The sequence below is a fragment of the Lingula anatina genome, chromosome 7 (assembly GCF_051362555.1).
Source record: "Lingula anatina isolate TDL-2025a chromosome 7, LinAna3.0, whole genome shotgun sequence".
Classification (NCBI taxonomy): Eukaryota; Metazoa; Brachiopoda; class Lingulata; order Lingulida; family Lingulidae; genus Lingula; species Lingula anatina.
Genome location: NC_141773.1, coordinates 19,290,145 through 19,310,443, shown reverse-complemented (window position 1 = coordinate 19,310,443; position 20,299 = coordinate 19,290,145). Strand labels below are relative to the sequence as shown.

Below are 20,299 nucleotides of genomic sequence, written 5' to 3'. Positions count from 1 at the left end.
TTTTGTACGGTTATTGGTGACGATAGCAATCAGATTTTGACCTGCCTTGACTTGGTCTCCTTTTCAGAAAGATTTTAATAAGTCGGTCAAGATCAAATAATTTTACTTGAGTACTTTACATGAAAGAATTGCTAAGACTGTATTTAGCTTTCTGGTTTTTAGTTACGACTTTCAAACCATCCTTTGATTGGTAATTATAAATTAATCAGATGTAGGACCAAATGAATCAACTCTTGCAGTACTCCATACTGTAGCTCATAACATGACAATCCACTTGTTATGCAAAACATTTATTCAGAAATTTTCATCTCCTACATCCCATTAAATTTACTCCATCAGACATTAAATCATTCATACATTTGGTTAATTACTCATCTGATTAATAAAATCCTAATAATTATAGATGCATTAATTCATAAAAGCTTGAGCTATAATCATACATACATACATTTATACCATCTGACTTAAAACCTTCATAATAAAAATGCACATGATTACAATTATTTTTGCAACATATAATTTTGGAATCGGGCCATTAGACCTTTCGAAAAGCTGAATATACAATAAAGAAAAAACACTAGTGATTTAGGAAAAATACAGAAATTGAAAGGAATTCTATTAACCCTATGCATTTCTGTAGTTAATAACATTCACACTTACACTATTACATCAGATTTACAATACCGTTCACCAATAAGCACCATATAACATGAACTTTCTTCACTTCTACAATGTGCTATCATTGCTCTGCAAGTTATAAAAACCCATGTGCAATCTAAACCTTACTATATGGATAACAATGCCGGCGTACAACACCAAATACATTTCCACTGCTACATCTGATTACTAAGACAACATTCACCTGTAACATTTCATACACAACTACGCCACATGAGAATCATAACCATTTGAGTGGCAATCTCAGAATGGTTATGATTCTCTGGAAAAGCCTTTGTATCATGCTTTCATAGAATATATACTAGTATGTGTGCTGTTTCTGCTGAGGCAAGATTCAAATACAAATCTTATCGTTGACTCTGGGGTTTCCAATACATATTCTACAACACAAGCATGGGAAGCATACTTAAGCACAGGGTAATTGTAATAGGATTACCTGGGTTTGACTGTAACTGATTTCTAGCTATCTACAACAGACCTTGAGGTTAAAATTCCAAATACTACTATACTACCATACAGTGTACACAAGTGCGGAAGCTCCATTACTCAGGGAGCCATATTGAATAAGGAAGCCATTTTGAATATGGAAGCACTACACTATACATGTTATTGCACCTGTAGGTCTCACTGATTGTCCGTCTGCAATTCTGCACCAGATGACAAGGGTATTTTTAACCCCCCTGTACTTAAACTGATGGAACTTCATGCACACATGAACATTTAACACACTGAATATATATATTTACTCATATGATCCTTTCATAGGATTACTGTACATCATGGAAGACTGTGAACTGTTGTTGGCTTACAGGGAAGACCAGATTTTAACAGCCTCAGCAAAATGTTGAAAGTTTTTATATTAATCAGTTATCCATAGCATTTATCCAGGAATGAACTGCCCAAATGTAAGATTCCTTTCAAAAAAATCTCAACATTTTGTTGGGAAGCACTTAACACTACTTAAAACCCTGGAGGACACTGAACACATAAGATACTGAACAGAGTAAACAACCAATATCTGAAAGCTAAAATAGGCTAAAATATATAAAATATACATCAAGTGTATCATATCATTTCTAAAATCTGGCAGCTCAAAACTTCATCAACTATATATTATTAGTTAATCCAGATAAAAAGAAATGCTATCATAAACCTTTACAAAATAAAAAATATTTTCTATACTGCATTATTTTTTCTTTTACAAAATAACTACGTCCTACATCCATGACTACATGGCTACTGACTACAGTAAGTTATATACAGGTAGCACCATTATATCAGAGTATTCATGATTCAGTTATCAGAAAATCAATAATATAACACAATATCAATTCCCTGGGTTCTGGGAGGAAGTCCCTCGATCAAGGGACTCACCCACCTTCCAAGGTGAATGTAATGACGGTAAAGTTCACCTACTCAAGGAATAAGAACATATCATATACAACAGAACTATGCTAACTGTAATAATGATAATAATAATAATAATGCAAGGTAAAAATAACAGATAAATATGTATATAAAATACATCACATAAAATATGGGGATACCAAAATGGCACACAAAAATGTACTGTGACACATAAATGGGACATGAGTTTTTGAGTATTATGTGGTACTGACTGAGCACATGGTTATAGAAAATTCCACTCATGTGTACAACTAGAAGTATTATGGCTATATAGTGAGTAATACTGGGTGGCAAGATTCTTTTTAAGATCCATTGAAAACTGACCAACCAAAAGTACAGAAATATTGGTGTTTGTACAACAAACGCCTGTGTTGTTATTATGCTGATTGTTTAAGGCCAAAATATTAAAATCCCAAAAACTAACTTCATTTTGAACATGAACAAAATTATAATCACCCAACAATTAGCTTTTAAGGAAAAGATTCTTCTTTTTTTTTCCGGTAAACTAATTAAATACAAAGAATACAAGTAACATAAAATAAACTACCCACAAGCTATCCTGTACATTGTTTTGATTTTAAAGCTCATTACCAAGAGTGAGACAGAACGTCCTCCATCAATGAACACAAAGATGTCTCCAACATCTTCTACAATATTTACAATATATATTTGGGAGGTGGGGAGTGGGGGAGTACACCTATACACACACCTTTTGGCACATAAGACTGAGGATCATATCTCTTGACTGGGAGGGGGGCTGGAGTACACCATGACCCCTCTTAAGATTGATTAATATTATGCCTGATATATATATACTAGACAATTACTATCTGAGTGCACTATATAGGAGTATATAATAATAATAATATAGCTAATGTTCCAACTAATCCTGGACTAGAACTTTATACAGTTTTGGCACATATGACACTGACTCAGAGACAGGGAACTTTAGTAGAGAAACCACCACTGGTTACGGTTCTCAATAACCCCTGACAAATAATACAACCATTATTATAAATAACCTGCTACATATAGCATGCATCTTAAATTTACATGCACTACAATCTATGTACAACTTTGGCCACTTGACATAGCTGGGGAAACAAGGATTAGGATTTGATCGACTGGTTCAAATATGGCAGCCATTTCCCTTCATTTGGACATTTTTTTTCAAGGAAGTTGCAATAACTTAATGAGTCACTGCACTACAATACAAAATTCTAATTTGAGCACTGCAGAGAGGACTAAAGGGAATCCAGACGTTCACCTTTGGCAGTATCAAAGGAGATCAATTGGAAGACTTATAATTCAATAATACTGTGTAATAATCCATTATTTCTTAACAATTTTGGCACATCCAAGGTAAAGCAATTTTTCATCAGCCCCAGAAGCTGTCTTTAGTGGAAATTCTTTGGAATAAAAAACACCCATACTCATTTTGAGCGAACAACTAAGATAATACCTTAAAACCAATACAAAAATGTAGATTATGGCAATCTGGCACAAGACAATCCCAAAAATGATGATATTAATACTGATTTATGCCAGGAGACGGAAGGAACTAATATCAGTAGTGAGAGGTGACCTGCTTGGAAGCACTTTCCCTTTTCTTTGGCACAAGAAATCTGATGAAACTGAGATAAGCTCACATCAACGAGCTGATGTGACAGAGAGCAAGATCAGATTAGCTTCAATTCTGCATTGTATTTCGTAACATTGCAAATTACTGTGGACTTCCTTTGAAAAATAAGGTCCCCCTTGGCTGGATAAAAAAAGCTGCATGTTTGATTCAAATCTACCAAATAACTTCCCGTTCCCATGAGACGTGTTCCTTTACACAGCATGCAGATATATTGATATACCATATACAATCAGTGCACAATCACTGCTACTACTGTACACAGTTCAACATACTTAAAACTCATGACTAGAATTTTCTCATCTTAAAATGCACAGAAACCCAGTACATTCAAATAAAACAGACAATATTGCTCCACACAAAATAAAAACAACACAAATCACACTACCCTAACTACTATTATGGATGTGAATATTTTTCAGGTTACTTTGCAAAAACACTACAGTAAAGTAACCTATCTACACCTACGACAACACAGAATGTATACATCCATATGTACAAATATATGACCATATTCAGGCAAGAGTGCAAACCCTTCAGGGCTGGCATAGCCGATACCAACTACTTTTACTAAGCATAACTTATTCCACATATGGAACAAAAAGTAAATGAAAATAAAGTTTCCTTCAAGATATAACAGAGTATATATAGTAGCGGATAAAAATAAAATACAAAGAATTGCAAATTGTAAACAATATCTTTTTCTACAGTTTAAGATGAATACCCACTATCTGCTTCTCCTGGAGAGAAAAAAAATGCACATCAGTATTTGATTCCTGGGCATCAACATTTTTCATCTATTCAACAAAAATAACACATTTCAAGACTGTAAGCCATATCTGCAAACACTGCATTTCTTTACAATCAAAATAAGGCAATCAGAAAGTATATCATTATATAATCTAAAGAACATCGGAACAAAAAATACAAATCTTATTGATCCCTTGAATATGGAATATGCTGTGTGAACAGCAGTAGCTTCATTTCCATGGCAACCATTTCCATGACAACACCAACCACACTGATTTTCATTGGATGGAATTATTTAATCTACCAGTGGAATTCTTGTAAATGGAATGTTCTATTACATGCTTGGTCTTTCTGAAATAACTTCAATAAATTTCTTGCAAATTTCCTTAAGAACGGATGGTCCCCTTTTAGTATCTCCCAAAAAATACTAAATCAATTTAGGGAAATTTTTCTAGACTTCAAGACTCCTACATCATCCATTTTTTCCCTTTCATCCAAGACAAGGAACCTGTTTAACTCTGCACGCTTTCAGCATCAGACGACATGCCGCCATCTTCCTTCATGGATGGCTTGCAGTACTTGTAGCGGTGGTTCATATGCTGGGAGTAGGAACCGGAGTGGCTGAAACGTTTGCCACACTTCCGACACTGGAATGGCTTTTCCCCAGAGTGGAGGCGCCTGTGCTCTGTCAAGTGGTGCTTGTGCTTGAATGCCTTAGAGCATATCTCACATGTGAATGGACGAGCACCTAAAATGCAAAAAGGAAGAGTGCTTATTCAAAAAAGCTGTTAACTTTTCTTACAATATTTGCCAACATTTCCCTTGCTCTACCTTTAATTCCTTCCAACTGTCTTCCAACTTGGAAGTGAGTTTAAAATGATGAACTTATTCTTTAATAAGCAGCAACAGTCAGCAATACTGAGTTAACAACAACTGGACATTCCGATTTGGAAGTATTACTGCACCAGATAAACTATTTACTTCCAAGGCATCAACAAGAATTTACAATGACTTGTGGCGCCCCCTACCTGAATGTTCATACTTGTGTCTGGCCAGTGAGCTCTGTTTACTGAACATTTTGTCGCACTGGTCACATGCATACATGCCCTCGTTGTCCACATCTATCTTGTGCTGTTTCCAGGACTTGCGTTTTTTACGCTGTTGCTGCTGCTCCTCATCCAATGTCATGTTGCTGTCACCATCATTAGTATCTATCTCCATCTACAAATAATATGTGTATGTATTAATATTAGATAGTTTTACATGAAAAGAAATAAAAAAAAAGAAAACCATGAGGAAGTTGAAATCTTCTATATCAACTCCTAAAGTGAATATCTCAAAGTGTATATTGTAAAAACATTTGAGTACTTGCATCATACCAATATCTTTTTTTCTCCTGTATTTCATGCTATTTCATCAACATACTATCTCAATGGGAAAAAAACTTCACTTTTGCAAAGGTACTACCAACTGGCTACAATTCTCATGAACAATATTAGTGGTTTTAGCTATTTTGTAAAAATTACCCTTTTGGCCAGTGTACACAAGACTATAAACCCATACCTGTTTCCAAGATTTCCTCCTCATCCTCTTCCCAGGTCTGAGATCATCACCATCATCGTCATCCACATCTCCGTCACTCACATGGCCACCAGCATCTGACAGATTGGAACTGTAGTTGGAACGTGGACTTTGGCTCATCTTGATTGGTGATGCCACCTGGGCAGCCATGTGCAGTAGCTCTAGCTTGGAGATGAAGTCTTGCTTGATGCGTTCCTCAACTGCCTGAGTGAGGTGTGGGTGGATGGACAAAGGTTTGAACATAGATGGCGCTGATGCTGGTATCTGGAGATGAGCTGGTGAGGGTCCAGGTGCCACCATAGACGGCAATGCCCTCTGGTGTGCAGGAGATGGTGACCTTTGGTGACCTTTTTTAGGCAGCAGTCCTTCCTGCCGCATGTACTTATATATAACAGACTCCTCCAGTCTGGCTGCCTCTTCTGCCTTTCTCTTCTGATCAGGCGTCAGTGAGAGACTTTGCTGTGGCCTTTCTGGAGTCTTTCTGGTTCCCGAAAGATCTAAAACACCAGCAGTTGTTTTCTCACTTCCATGGTTGTCCTTTTTCACAGTGAGGTCAAGGGGTGTATTTTGATCCACTGGCAAAGGAAGCGAGTGGCTGCTGATGGGGCGAGGCACTGGGAATGGGGTTGTTGAGTGCATAGTTGAAGTGGGTGACAGGAAGTTGTTCATCCTGAATGGAAACTGGGAATGATGTTGCTGCATGAAAAAGTTGTTGGTTGCCATGTTTGGTAGACGGTGGCTCTGGAAGCTGAATGGCTGTGGAACTATTGGAATAAAAGGCGCAGAGGTACTGGAGACAGTGCTAGGTGGTGCTGTTGCCAAGGGCATCACTGAAGTTGTAGACGGCATTGGAACTTGCTTCTGTGGTGATGGCGATTCCCCTTGGCGAAACCTTGCCATGCTGGGGAAGTATGGAACAACTTTTCCTAGTTTGCGATCACGGGCACGCATGTTTTGGAACCATACCTGGATCACCCTCTTGGGAAAGCCAATCTCCTTACCTATCTTAGCCAACTCAAATCTCCTTGGTCTTGGATTGATTTCATAGTATTTCTTCAACACTGCCAGTTGCTCCTCATTGATCATAGAACGCACTCTGAACCTCTTTCCGTCTTTATCATACAAGCCCTCGTCACCTTTGTCTGGCAGTGTTTCTGCTTCATCATCAGTATCAACATGCTGTGGAGTAGAACGGCCAGTGGAGGAGCCACTAGTGCTGTCCCCGTCTGAAGACGCAGCCCTCTGGACTTCCTCGTTTAGCTTGCACATGTAGCGCTCGTGCTGGTGCAGGTCCACCGCACTGGAAAACTCATCCTTGCAAAAACGGCACTTGTAGTTGAGGTATTCATTTTGATCATCGAACTCCATCTTGGCACTATCTTCTTGAGAGTGATCTTTGTAGTCTTTCACAGGTTGAAGACTTGCAGGCAGCGCTACTTCTGCTGGATTCTCATCATTTTTCTTCTTGTCAGCCTGGTCACCTTGAGAGATCGGAACTTTGCTTTCCACATCAACCTCTATGTCTTCTGACAAGTTATTTTTTGTTTCTTTGGCCTCTGGTTTGATGTTTTCTGCAATTTGCTGCTCTACTTCTTGTAGCTCAGATTCACTATCTACCTCTTTGTGGTGCAGTTCCACCAACTTGCTGATCTGATGCTTATCTTCTTTATGCTTTTGTTGTATTCTCACAGTGGCATTTACTGCATCCAAGATCCTCTTAATTCTCTCCTCAGCCTTCTCTTCAGTGCTGCCCTCTTTTATAGGACTTGTTTCAGAAGATTCCGAAGATTCCTTATCGGTGATATTTGGAGCAAATGGCTTTTCTTCTGAGTGCTCTGCGCCACTATCTGGCTTTGCTGGCTCGGCCTTGTCATCAGGTCGAGTAGGGCTGAAATGGTCCTTCTTACCAACCATTGGAATATTGAGGCCTGGGATTCCATTGGGAAAGGCAAATCCAAATGGCGGAAATGCTGCAGAATGTGGTGGAAGACCAGGCATCATGGGATTGATCATGTGACCTGGCGGGGGAATGTAGTGTCCATATGGAAAAAGCTGTGGTGGTGTACCATTCAGACCTATCTGAGGTAAGGGCATGTTGTGTTGCTGGTCCATAGGCAGGAAATGGCGAGGGAATTCTGGGTAAGTGGAATGCACTTGGGGCTTCATTGGTGTGGTGTTGTTCACTTCTGGCTTGGGTGACCTCATGACTGGTCCACTGTTATCCTCGGGCTGAGATCCATCGCTCTTCTCTCCTCCCTTCATCCTCATGTTCATGACCCAGCATTTCTTGGAGGTCATGTGACTGCTGTAGGACCCGGAATGGCTAAATCGCTTCCCACAATTTTGGCACTGGAATGGTTTCTCTCCGCTGTGGATGCGTACATGCTCTTTCAGATGGTGCTTGAATTTGAATGCTTTACCACAGGTTCCGCACTTGAATTTTCGTAGGTCAGAACTCTCATCGTGGCTGATCATGTGGCGCTGAAGGCGGTAAACGTTTGCAAAAATTTTGTGGCAGGTCTTGCAGACTTGGGATGTTGGAGAGTGGAATGCTAAATGCTTATCTAGCTGTGACTTAAGCACGAAGCCTGCATTGCACCTCTGGCAGACATAACGACTGAACTTGTGCAGTTTGTCGCTGTGCTGGAGCTTGATGTGATCACGCAGGATGTAAAGGCGAGTGAAACCCTTGTCACAGTATGGACAGTTGAGGCAGTACTCCCCCTCCATTCCTGGGGCATCCATGGAATCTGAAAACACAACACATATAAAATATGTTGAATATTTCTTTCAAAAGTCAACAAAATTGCCTTATACTATCAAACTTAATTGTTTTCACGAATAAGGTTTGATGCCTGAAAACAACAGAAGTGATAATATTCATAAATACTATATATACTAACATTTCCAAATATTAGTAACTAGATAATCATAAATCAATTAAGATGAAAACTGCGTTCGCATGCTGATCTCCATTTTCACAACTTTATCAACTGGATAAAAAATAAAAAAATATTAAGTGCTCACCTTCTTCATTGTTGTTGGTATCTGGCCCGTCTTTGCCATCTTGATCTTCAGGGTCACTCACAGCCTCTGGGTAGATAATTGCGGTGTTCCCGCTCAGCAGGAGCTCTTCAATGTTTTGTTCCACATTTGTGTTGGTCCCATCTGCATTACAGAATAAATAATTTTCATTTTAAGATTTTTTAATCCTAACAATAAACTCTAAAGTAATAAAAAATAATCACCACCTTTTTTTTCACTAACCCCCTTATATGTTCTGTGATTACAAGAATCATTCATCAACATTTCACATGAAACAGAACCTTTATGCTTAACTATCATAATTTTAATAAAGAAATTGCAAACTGCTGATCTCTAAAAAAATGAACAAAGGTAAACCCCAGAAAAACACTGTGCAGAATAACAATCTAGGATTAGTTCTAAAATTGAGGGCTACCTTTTAACAGTTCCCCGTTCACAACCACATCCTCCTCTTCCTCTGAGGACCCCTCGGCACCTTCTCCACTCCCAGAGTGTGCACTCAGTGTGTCGTGGAACTTGTTACATTGTTTACTGGTGTGCATGGAAGCATCACTTGCTGCTGTTATGGCTGTATCTTTACCAATGGCGTTGTTGTTGCTGCTGCCACTGCTGTTGTTATTATCTTTATCTGTGCTCCCTTCTAAGGCATTTTCTAGGTCAACTAAAACAAGATAAGAAATCAATATTAATTTCATAGACAGGAATAATTTTTCATTCACCTCCAATATTCTGACTTCATTTTATCAGCCCTTTGTACAACTTTATAACTGGATTTTTCTTCACAGCTGGCCTGCTGCACATGGCACGTACAGCATAATTGCAAATCAATATAAGTATGCATTTGAAAAATATATATGTACAGGATAAATTGCAAACACCACAACCATGGCCTCTATGAATGGCATGATAAATATTGATTTCTTCTGTCACAGATGTCAAAAGAATTTTTCAACCACCTTTTCTTGATTGCCTAGACATATCAATTTTCTTCTGAAAACTAGAAATTATATTTGCACAAATCAATGCTTCAAATCTTCTCCGTAGTCAATGCAGTTGTCAATCTCTTCTGAGCTGCACACCTGGAAAAGTTACCTGTCACATCTAAACACAATTACCACCTCCAATGCAATCACACCTGGTCTTTATACCTGACATATGGAAATACCTGGGCACAACTCGACACAATCAACATTTAAGTACACATTTAGATATAAATCTAAATGCCTGAATACCTCCACTCCCATTTTGACTTAACACATCACTCTGTTTCTTATTCAGCACTATATTCACAGTAGAAATTCTAATCTCCTTTGCTATCACTACAAAAATATTACAAATGTTTTTATTTATTATTTTCAATGAAGATAACTGCTTTGATGGTCAACATCCTAAAAACCATCACAAGATGGCACCACTACGCATTTGGGTCACAGGTGTGTCAACCACACTGCCGACAATAGGTGGCAGCACAGTCGACTCTCACTCACTTTACATGTGATCACAGGTGCGGGACGTGACTGCAGATCACAACAGTGAAACAACTGTAATGCACATATAATTCAATTTTCTAATCCACAACAGTCAAATATTCACCGTAATAGCTTTTACCAATGTCCTGTGAGAAGGAAATTACATGCTGATGACAAAGGTATAAAAGGCACACGTGTCATGTAACTCAGCACTGTAATTCTGTTAGCGGTAATCATTTAATGGCATATAACCTACAGGAAATTGCCTTTCAGGTGTATGTTCATGGGCTAATAATAACAAGCTTTTCATGCCAAAATTTATTTTTTAATAAAATGCACAGAGGAGCCTGCACACAATTATGGGACACAATGCAAAATTTATCATATGATAATCGTATTTCACAGGTTCCTGCCCTTGGCTGGGAAGATGCTATAGACAATCAATACATAGCTTGTGTATCACTCATGTTTGCTATAGAGAATTTATCAATAGGCAGAAAGAAGACAGAAAACAAACTCAATATTTTCCCCTATGTCCAGTTTACAAAACCAGGTGTTCCATGTACAATATTATCTTTCACAACAGAAAAACTGGCACTATCAAAATGTCACAGTGAAAAATAAAATAAGCCATAACAATGAAATAATAATAATAAAAAAAAAAACTCAACAAGGGCTCTTATGTCAAATATCAACACAGTCATTAGAAAAGGGGAAAAAAATGTGCTTGTAAAGAAACATTCTTTCGCCCCACAATTCCTAACCCCAAGTGCTCCACTATCTGAATACCAAGTTAAAGGCCAAATTAGCCACAGAGGTGAAGTGCTTCACCCCCATGCCAGCCCCCCAAATGGTCTGTGTCCTACCGCCTGGCAGTCTGCGGTTGGTCAGAAATGTCCATTAGCGCCATTCAGCACTCCGTTCACCTTCCACACAAGGTGGTTAAGGTGGTTGTTAGGCGCAGGATGTTCCCATTTTCCCAGGCCCTGCAAAGGTGCTTAATGTCTGCTCAAGTCTGGGTTAAATTACTTCAAACTGAAAGACCGCTCTGTGAGCCGATGGTGTAAACTTTTGATCTGAGAGGGTGCCCAGTGACTCACAGTGTTTATGGTGTACCTTTGGTGTTTACGTTTTACCGCAGGTTAATGGAGGTGTGTCCTGTGGGCTGCTTGTACTAACATTTCCAGTTTTTGCCTGCCTGTACTAGCAATTCCAGTTTTCACAGGATGGTCAAGTGCCACATAACCCTCCACACAGCCACCTAAATTCTTCACTTGAGTCCACATAGTCAATGAATCACACACCTCTTATTAATAACTTTTGTTTCCTTTACTTTCCAACTTGCTGTTTACTTACGAGGAATTCATTTGATCATACCTGGAACTCGACAAAGTGAATAATAGTTTCTCTTTCTGAAAAGCACTAAAATGGCTCTTTGTTCAATCAAAATAACCACCTGTGTTCTATCATATTGTTTAATTTTTAATGAGGAAAAAAAGAGACCTGACGCAAAGCCCTCCATGATGCCTGTAATGCCCGTGTAAGCCTTATACATTAAGGACTTCTGCCCACCTTCAATCTCTTTCATTACCCTAATTTAAGTAACATAACACTATTCTCAGAACTGTTTTTTTCTAACAAATCTTATCCACTTGACCATTTCTAAAAAAAAGAATAATTCTTAAAACAAATAGGAATTGTTATTTCATTCTTGGCTTGCATCAAACAATTGTGCTGTGTAAGGAAATGAATAACCTTTTACCTTCTGGGGTGAAGTACATTTTCCACTATTTATATATCTACCTACCACTCACTGACGTCAAGAGCAATTGTTCTACCAAGATACCCCAGATATCTGGACTTATTTTCGTTCCTTTACGTCTCAGCCTCTAAAGTTCAGGTATTCAAAATTCATGCGATGACGTCTACATTTTTTTCTACAATACACTAACATGATAAAAGTATGTACGAATAATGGAACACAATTACAGCTACTATACTATACCTTCTTTGCATAAAAAGTTGTGAGGACTTTTCAAATAGTTTGTGAGATGGAACTTTTTGTATCAAAGTTTATATACATTGAATCTTTTTACGTTCCTGATGATAGAGTCCACCTAACTACAGTTACCTAGCTCTTCTATTATCTTTGAAACAAAAAAGTTGTAAACTTTCTTCTCTAATTCATACCACCCTAAGTATAATCATACATGTGCCTCTATTGTAACAATTCTGCCATGTGAAATGTGTTTGATGATACCTGTACCGTTATATGTTATTTAGGTGCTAAAATATAATTCGCAATCTCTTATAACAAATACAGGGACTAATCAAAAGATGGAAAGTTTATGGAAGCCCTTAAAATGCCTTCTAGTTTAAACCCTTGTTATGAGATGGTAATCCGTATTTGAATAAGAAAATAAAATCAAAGGAACAACATCAGTGGTTTATCGAGGTAATTTGTCCCTCACTGTTCAAATAAACCAATCAGTCATTATAAAAGCACAACCCTAACTCCCTGCCTGGCCCAACCATCCACCTTGTCCCCCCACCAGCTGGGGAACAGTCACAAGGCAGGAACAAAAGCCTTTTATCAAAAGTAAAACAAGAAAGTTGAGCCACCACAACCACCAGCTCCTCAATCATAATATCCTGGGGCAGACTGTACCTGAGAAAACCTTGTACCTGGCATAGGGCAATCTTTTTCATTCATGTTCTGGGCATTGTATCTTGCAGTCTAGGCAACTGGTTGAGGATCATGTGTGCTGGTTCATGAGTATCCATATCAATGGCAAAGTAGGAGAGAACTGATCCATAACATGCATATAGATTTTAGAAGATACACCCCTATTTATCTTGGCTAGATTGAAGCAGAAGCAGTTCCAATTTGGTTCCAATTTGGGACTGGAATACCACCGGCTAACTTGAAGAAAGGTGTACCACCATTTCACCTCATTTAGTACTTAATGCATAACCCAACAGGTTGGTGTTCAATTGTTTAAAACCCCCGCCTACTGTCAGCAAAAAATGCTCTCTATAAACAATCTGGTAATTCCCTGAAATGTGAAAAGAAGGAAATAATTTAGCAAGGTGGGTAGCCACACTGTATTCAATGCAGCAGTAGTATGCCTAACATCCCTAAGGATACTGAAAGCCAATTTCAATTACAATTCTGCCAAAGAAACAGAAATGGAAGGGCAGCTCTGTTAAAGTGCAATGGTAAAGGAAGGGGGCCTTATCTATAAGTGAAGTCAAGTACAGGCATTTCCATAACAAATGTGTTAATTGGAATTTTGAAATCTATCAAAGAAAGTTTTGTACAGAGAAGGACTCCCCCCTCCCTCCTTTTGTAATCATTTTTTTTTTTTTGTTAAAAATACTGACCATAAAATTAATTAATCTCAACACTTTCTACTAGACATGCTGAAATTATGCAGTTGTGACTCAACCCTAACTCCAGCTATTAATAACCATACCAAACAGGGACATTTTTTTATCATGGCGTCCCTCATCCTCCGCACAACTTTCCCACACCTTGAAGGGTTGACTTCACCTCAACAAAATGCAACTAATCTCAAAAGCAATTCATTTCTCCATGCCATATTTTTTCACTGACATGAAAAGCAGGTGATGGAAACCAAAAACAGATTTTTTGCCACACGTGTCCAAGGTATCTGGAATATAACAGGGGGGAGAGAGAAGTAGCTCATACAAAGTGAAGAATTTTAATCGCAACAACAGTTTTACCTGGTTTTCTCTTTCTCATCCAGTTTTGTTTAGAACCAATGCCTTTATTCCATGTTAACCTATTTGTTTAATGGATAAAGACAATTATTTTAACTAAACCAATTTTATTGAAAGGTTTGGATAAAACAAAACATTAGATTTAGCTAAAAGCATCCTTTAAGGGGACATTTCATCATTTTTTGGTTCATAAACCAAACCCAATCATAACTAGTTATTCGTCCTTTTTTCTACTGACCTGTCACAACACAATGCCTTTGACTAATAAGTTACAGTACTGACAATCATAATGTAACCAAATATAGTAATTTCCCATTCATTTTTTACTACACAGTGTCCAACAACTGGGTGGGTCTACTGGATGTGTCAGGTTGGGAAAGTCTGCTACTTTGGTGCAGTAATCCCCCTGAAGCTGGTTTTCACAAGGCCAGTTTTTGACCGATAGCTACTCTTAACTTTGAGACCAAAATCTGGGACAACTTCAATTCCCCCTTCAATTTTGGATAAATTATCAGTAGATCACTATACTAAAGTGACTTTTGGTCAAAACCAAAACCACTTCCTTTTTTTTTTTTGAGAGAAAAAGGCTCAATATTTCATTTAAGTTGACTACTACTGATTTGTCCTAGGCCATAGTAGACCCAAGATTTCCATCTTAAAGTTTGGACCAATTTTCCATTCTTTTGTACAACTGGCCCCTGCAGCCAGACGGTCTGTGTTGATACTATCAAACAGTCTCAACATCCTCTCATTCTTACACAAACTTCAACCTAAAATGTCACTCTTTCAAATGTCTTAGATTTGTCAAAATAAAAGATCTCTCCAAATCTAGGTATGTTCTAAGGTTAAAGCAACTGCCTGTGCCAGAACACTACTGAGACAAGTTGTTTCTTCTTGTTAAAGTTAAGGATACAGCTCCCAAACAGTGCAGTGATACTTTGATCAATTTTTATCCAGCTGCCGCCAAGCACACAATTATTATGTGTATGAAAGATGCTATTTGTTATGTGCCAGATTTTGGAACATAACAACTTCTAATTAGGATGTTTGCCCTTAACATACGTAAAAGAACATTATTGTCAATTACAAGTTTCACAAAGAAAAAAAATTAAGACACCTCAATTCAAAATCTGCTAAACAAATGAGATCTAACAGTTTTTCTTATAAACAAAGCTCACAATTAGATTGTCAAAAAAACCACACACCCTGAGTGACGATGCCCATCTCTTGAGTCTGCAGGTCTTCTTCAACCACCGACTGTCAGGATCACACCACCATCTTTGGGTCAATGACCCTGACCCACAGGGTGTAAGTTTATATTCTGTTTGCAGGTGCTCTGTCCCCTGCAAAACCACCTTGCCCATCAATCTCCCTGGCTCCTGCTGCTCTTATTTACCATGCATTGCTGCTTATTTATATAACAGGGCATCAGTGTTTATCTGCTGAGTGTGGGAAACACCTTGGAAGACTGGAACTGTGTGTACCTTTTAATGGGGATCTGGGTTGGAATTGCTTGTATAGTATGACACACTGTTGGGTTTGAGGTGGTTAGTTTGTGGTTTTTACTCAAGCATGGAGCAAGCTGGTTTCCAAACAGGTCTCCCTCCCTATCAACCAAATGTTTCAGCACAGTTGCACTATCATTCTCTTCTTTATGTTTTATCTTTAGATACATTTTGGTGCCTATTTCAAAATCAAAATTTATCATTTTCAATCACTTCTGATGTCACTGGCAACTGTCAAGAACTGTATCATATCCTTGGCATTCAAGTATAATTAATTTGACAGCGCTCTGTACCTAAGTTCTTTCTATTTTTAGTAAATAATAGTGGAATCTAAAACTACTGCCACCCTTCCTTCCGCTTGACATATCCTTTCAAAGGTGTATACAACTCTTTTTTTGCTATGCATTGTCAATTAATTATTTTCTTGAAATCTCACACTAAAAGTTAGAAAGATTGGAACAGTACATTTGTATGGCTACCACCCTTCCTTCAGAACAAACTTGTCTAAGCTGTATGCTTACTTCTATATGTGATGTATTTTTCCTGTGGCTTTATCAAACTCATATGTTATGTCTACACAAAAGAGTTAATATTTGGTGAGTGCAGTAGTTAAGCCTTTTAGACAACTTTGCTTCATAGTTATAAAGGTGTTTATGAGAAAGTATATTGTGACAACTTGACAGCTTAACAGTATCAACTCTTCTTGCGTTAGCTCACCGTCTGATGTCTACCCGCTCATGCAAATATTCAGTTGACAAGCCACCTACAAATTAAAGACGGCTCAGAAACAGTTTTCAGACATAACCATTCTGGTGTCTGAACTTTCAAAGGGACAAGGCCATTAAAGCTTAAAAGTGAAAAAATGAATTTTTCAAACCAGAACTTGGACGATGAAAACAATCCCTGTAAAATACTTGAAAGGCCTCATCTACACGACCTCAAACATTACTTACTTGCATTATGATATCATCAACAAGTAGTTGACAATTATTTCTGCAGTAAGGTCATGAGTAAATGACACATAACAGCAAATTACCAACAACTAGGACGGACAACCAGGTTTTCTTTCAAAACCATATAAGTTTTCACTTTATATGCATTATCACTTTTAAAGTAAATATTCTCCAGAACTAGAATGTCAATTTTGTATCCATTTATAGTGCATGCGAATGACATCAAAAACTGTTTTATAAAGCCATGTGGTTATAGTGTATTAATTCCATGCTCCTAACAAGTCGCTTAAAAATGAATCTATTGAAACAAACAAACACACAGCATTCTTGGTCACATGATTTATCACATGACTTGACATGATAAAGGAGGACAAAAAAGGAGATAAAAAACAACTCACTGTCACATGCCTCTACCACTGTCAAATAAATGGAAAACCTGTGGTCACAAAAAAAGAAGACTTCACAACAGAGAGAGAGAGAGAGAGAGAGAGAGAGAGAGCGAGCACCATCCCCCCATCTCCTACCTTGCCTGTGCATCTTGCCTACTGCACCTCAGAAGCACCAGCACCTCTGAAGTAGTAGCACCAGATGAGACTAACAAGCCTAACAGCTCCCCAGAGACATCTACTGTGGGTGGCAATGGCATAGAGAGGGAGTTCATTAAGATAGCCAATGAGTTCAACACATGGACTCATCTCTCCCTTTACCCCCCAAACCAATCCCCCCCAGGTATCTCAAACATCATCCTAATAAATAAACACTTACTAGTAGATATGTTGATCATTCACCAGCAGCTACTACATAATGAGACAAGTATGTGAGTTGAAGGAAAACATTCCTGGTAAAGGGTAAAATACCAAGGTAAACTTAATGAACAAGTACCTGAAACAGTTTGTACCTGTCAGCTTACCTGAAACCAGACCATGCCATAAATCAACAGATAAACATCAGTGGATGGCTACTTGATTTGAGATTGTTGTAATTATACATATCAAGATGGTGTCAACTTTGGTGATTTATTTCCCCAAGTTTCAAAAGAGACATTTAAAACTTGGTTAGAGTTGTTGCACAATGCAACTGTTGTTGATATGTCACAAAACTTAGATCATTCCATTGCCCCTGGGTGGAATGTATGGATTGAAACTCTTGAAGGAATTTAATTTTTTTTTCGGTACACTGGCTCCTAAACCACCCAGGCAAGTTTTAAAATAATCTCACTTGACAGAGCTGATTCAACTTTTAAGCTGTGAATTTACATTTTCTTCTTTGGGCTTGCAAGGTGTGCTTTTGATTCTGCATACCTGTGTCTTTGTGTATCTCGGTGCATGCATGCATACGTGCGTGCCTGTGTTTGTGTGTGTGTGCATGTGTTTATGTGCATGAGAACTGTTTGTTGCATATTAAAATGAACCCCATGTGTTCTACATGTTTGAACTTGGGTGAGAGTCTGTTGAAATATTGGGGCACCTGAAACCTATGTTCCAGCCCCTATAAACACTGTCATCTCATCATATCCCTCTGGGACACCCAGGAGCCTAGGAGCCAATCCAGACAGACAAATAGACAGACAGACAGAGAGACTGTATGTGGCAGTCAGGGAGGCCTGAGACAGCCACTGAGGGCAATAGGCAGACACAGTCTTTATAGGTGCAACATTCAATCCCCTTAAGTACCCCTCTCCTGTAAATGCAGCACACCTAATCTTTTTGCCGTGTGTCAAGTCTTCGCCCTCCAGAGGCACAGCAGCTCCTTAAAGGTGAAACATTTTAATGAATTCTATCCCTCAAATAAAATAAACACACTTTCTAGGTGAAAAGCTCCATAAAACTTTATCTTCTTGATAAAATAAACTGTTCCCAGGGGTAGTGTAAACTGTGATCTACCCTAAAGGTGTAATACCAGCTGAAATATCCAGAGGTGGGGCCCATCCCAGACCACCAGTGCCACACTCGTGGATTACTCATTTGGTTATCATATCCCAAAAGAACTGGGTCTCTATTAATTCAATTATGCCCAAGCTCTGTTTAACGAAACGTGAACTGTGCTACTACCTTTTCCAAGGTATCTTTGCCACCTTGGAATTTTAACAAGGCGCCTCCCTTTCTGACCCCCAGCCCGCCATGTCATTGCACACGTGGAATTTTCATTTCTCAATATTCTCCAGTTATTCCTGTGATGCAGATATCTTGCCAATCACTGGCTGACTTTTTTCATCAGCATGGACAGGCACACATGACTTTCTGTCACCTTGGGTTTGTTTACTTTTGTTGCTGTCATTTTGTGGAGAGGTACCTTGCAGAGTTTGCCTTGATGTAACATACATCCCCTGGATTTGAGTTCAGTGAATCACAGACATGAATTTTTCATCCATACTAAATTTTAGGCAATACAGTTGCAAATTTTGTAGCTTTTTGTCTGCAAAGGATCACCTGAGCTCATTTGATTTCTATCAAAATGGCATTAGTTTCAGTTTTAGTATTCAATACAATTAAAAATTTAGCACTCAATTCATAATGCTATATTTTGACTAAAGAAATTTATATATACATATATAGATTTCAAACACCATTGCTATCCAAATTAGTTCAAAATCTGGGGGGAAAAACCCAAGGCAATTTCTTCTTTAGAATATAATGAACAAAACTTTCAATTTCTGAGAAATCAAAACAAAAACATTGTTTGAGGGTTTGGGGAAAAATAATTAATAATTTATTACTATTTATTAGAACTCCCTTGGCTGAAACTTTTCCATGACCAGATAACCACCTGCAGAGCCGCCAGCGTGAGCAGTGGGCTCTCCCAACCACATGGCTATAAAATAGGTGGGAGAGCGCATTGTTATCTCCACATACCTAGTACCTCTTACTCACAGCCTTTCTCAAATAAAACATACACCTAGTACTTTCTTACTCATAACCTTTCTCAAATACAACAAAGATGATATTGAGGATAACAAACAGGAAACCCCTGTGGTTTCTGTCTGGCGAGGTAGTCAGGTTGAGTACCTATTGTTTTGAGAAGATGATAAGCCAAGCAGAGGTGGACCTTTAGCTGAACTGGAAAAAGGTATCCCTTCATCTTATATGTTAGTTATGCATCTGCAGGCCATTTGGGTTTTTAACTTGAGCACTGAAAGGGCACTGACACAGAACACCTATTCTTTATATTATCAATAGTTACACACAGCTGGGGCCACTATGACTATCCAATAGGGGAAAACGATGGATACAGACCAGACACCTATACATGAGAACTGTTGGCAAGGTATCCTGGAACTGTGTGTACTGATTAAATGTCACTTCACCACCACATGCTCTCACATGATGGCTACACCTATTGTTTCAACCTGATAAAAATGCCTTTCTGGTCTACAGGCGATTCCAAACTAGTCTCCACTGATACCACAGTTAATTCCACACACTATATACCTATGGTTAGAGTGAGATTAAAGACACAGTGGCCTGAAGCTGATTTTGATATCCCTTAAAATAAACAACTCAATGAGATTATTGCATAGGTTAAATCTTA

The 20,299-nt window shown here is 38.4% G+C and overlaps 1 protein-coding gene across 5 annotated transcripts in view; it reads right to left on the bottom strand.

Moving 5' to 3' along the window:
• Positions 1-274: 274 nt before the first annotated feature.
• Positions 275-20,299, bottom strand: part of LOC106151450 (zinc finger E-box-binding homeobox 2) — a 62,989-nt gene continuing 42,964 nt past the window's right edge. For 2 of the 5 annotated variants that reach the window (XM_013524703.3, XM_013524704.3), the window contains exons 2-6: positions 9,516-9,761; positions 9,083-9,223; positions 6,038-8,805; positions 5,503-5,695; positions 275-5,222 (exon numbers count right to left, since the gene is read on the bottom strand). In XM_013524703.3, the coding sequence (XP_013380157.2) occupies positions 4,987-5,222; positions 5,503-5,695; positions 6,038-8,805; positions 9,083-9,223; positions 9,516-9,761 (3,584 nt within the window). In that variant the 3' untranslated portion in view covers positions 275-4,986. Of the gene's footprint in view, positions 5,223-5,502; positions 5,696-6,037; positions 8,806-9,082; positions 9,224-9,515; positions 9,762-15,518; positions 16,121-17,295; positions 17,324-17,536; positions 17,571-20,299 lie in introns of those variants that run through there. The other 3 variants (XM_087017479.1, XM_013524706.3, XM_087017478.1) reach the window with 3 other exon arrangements.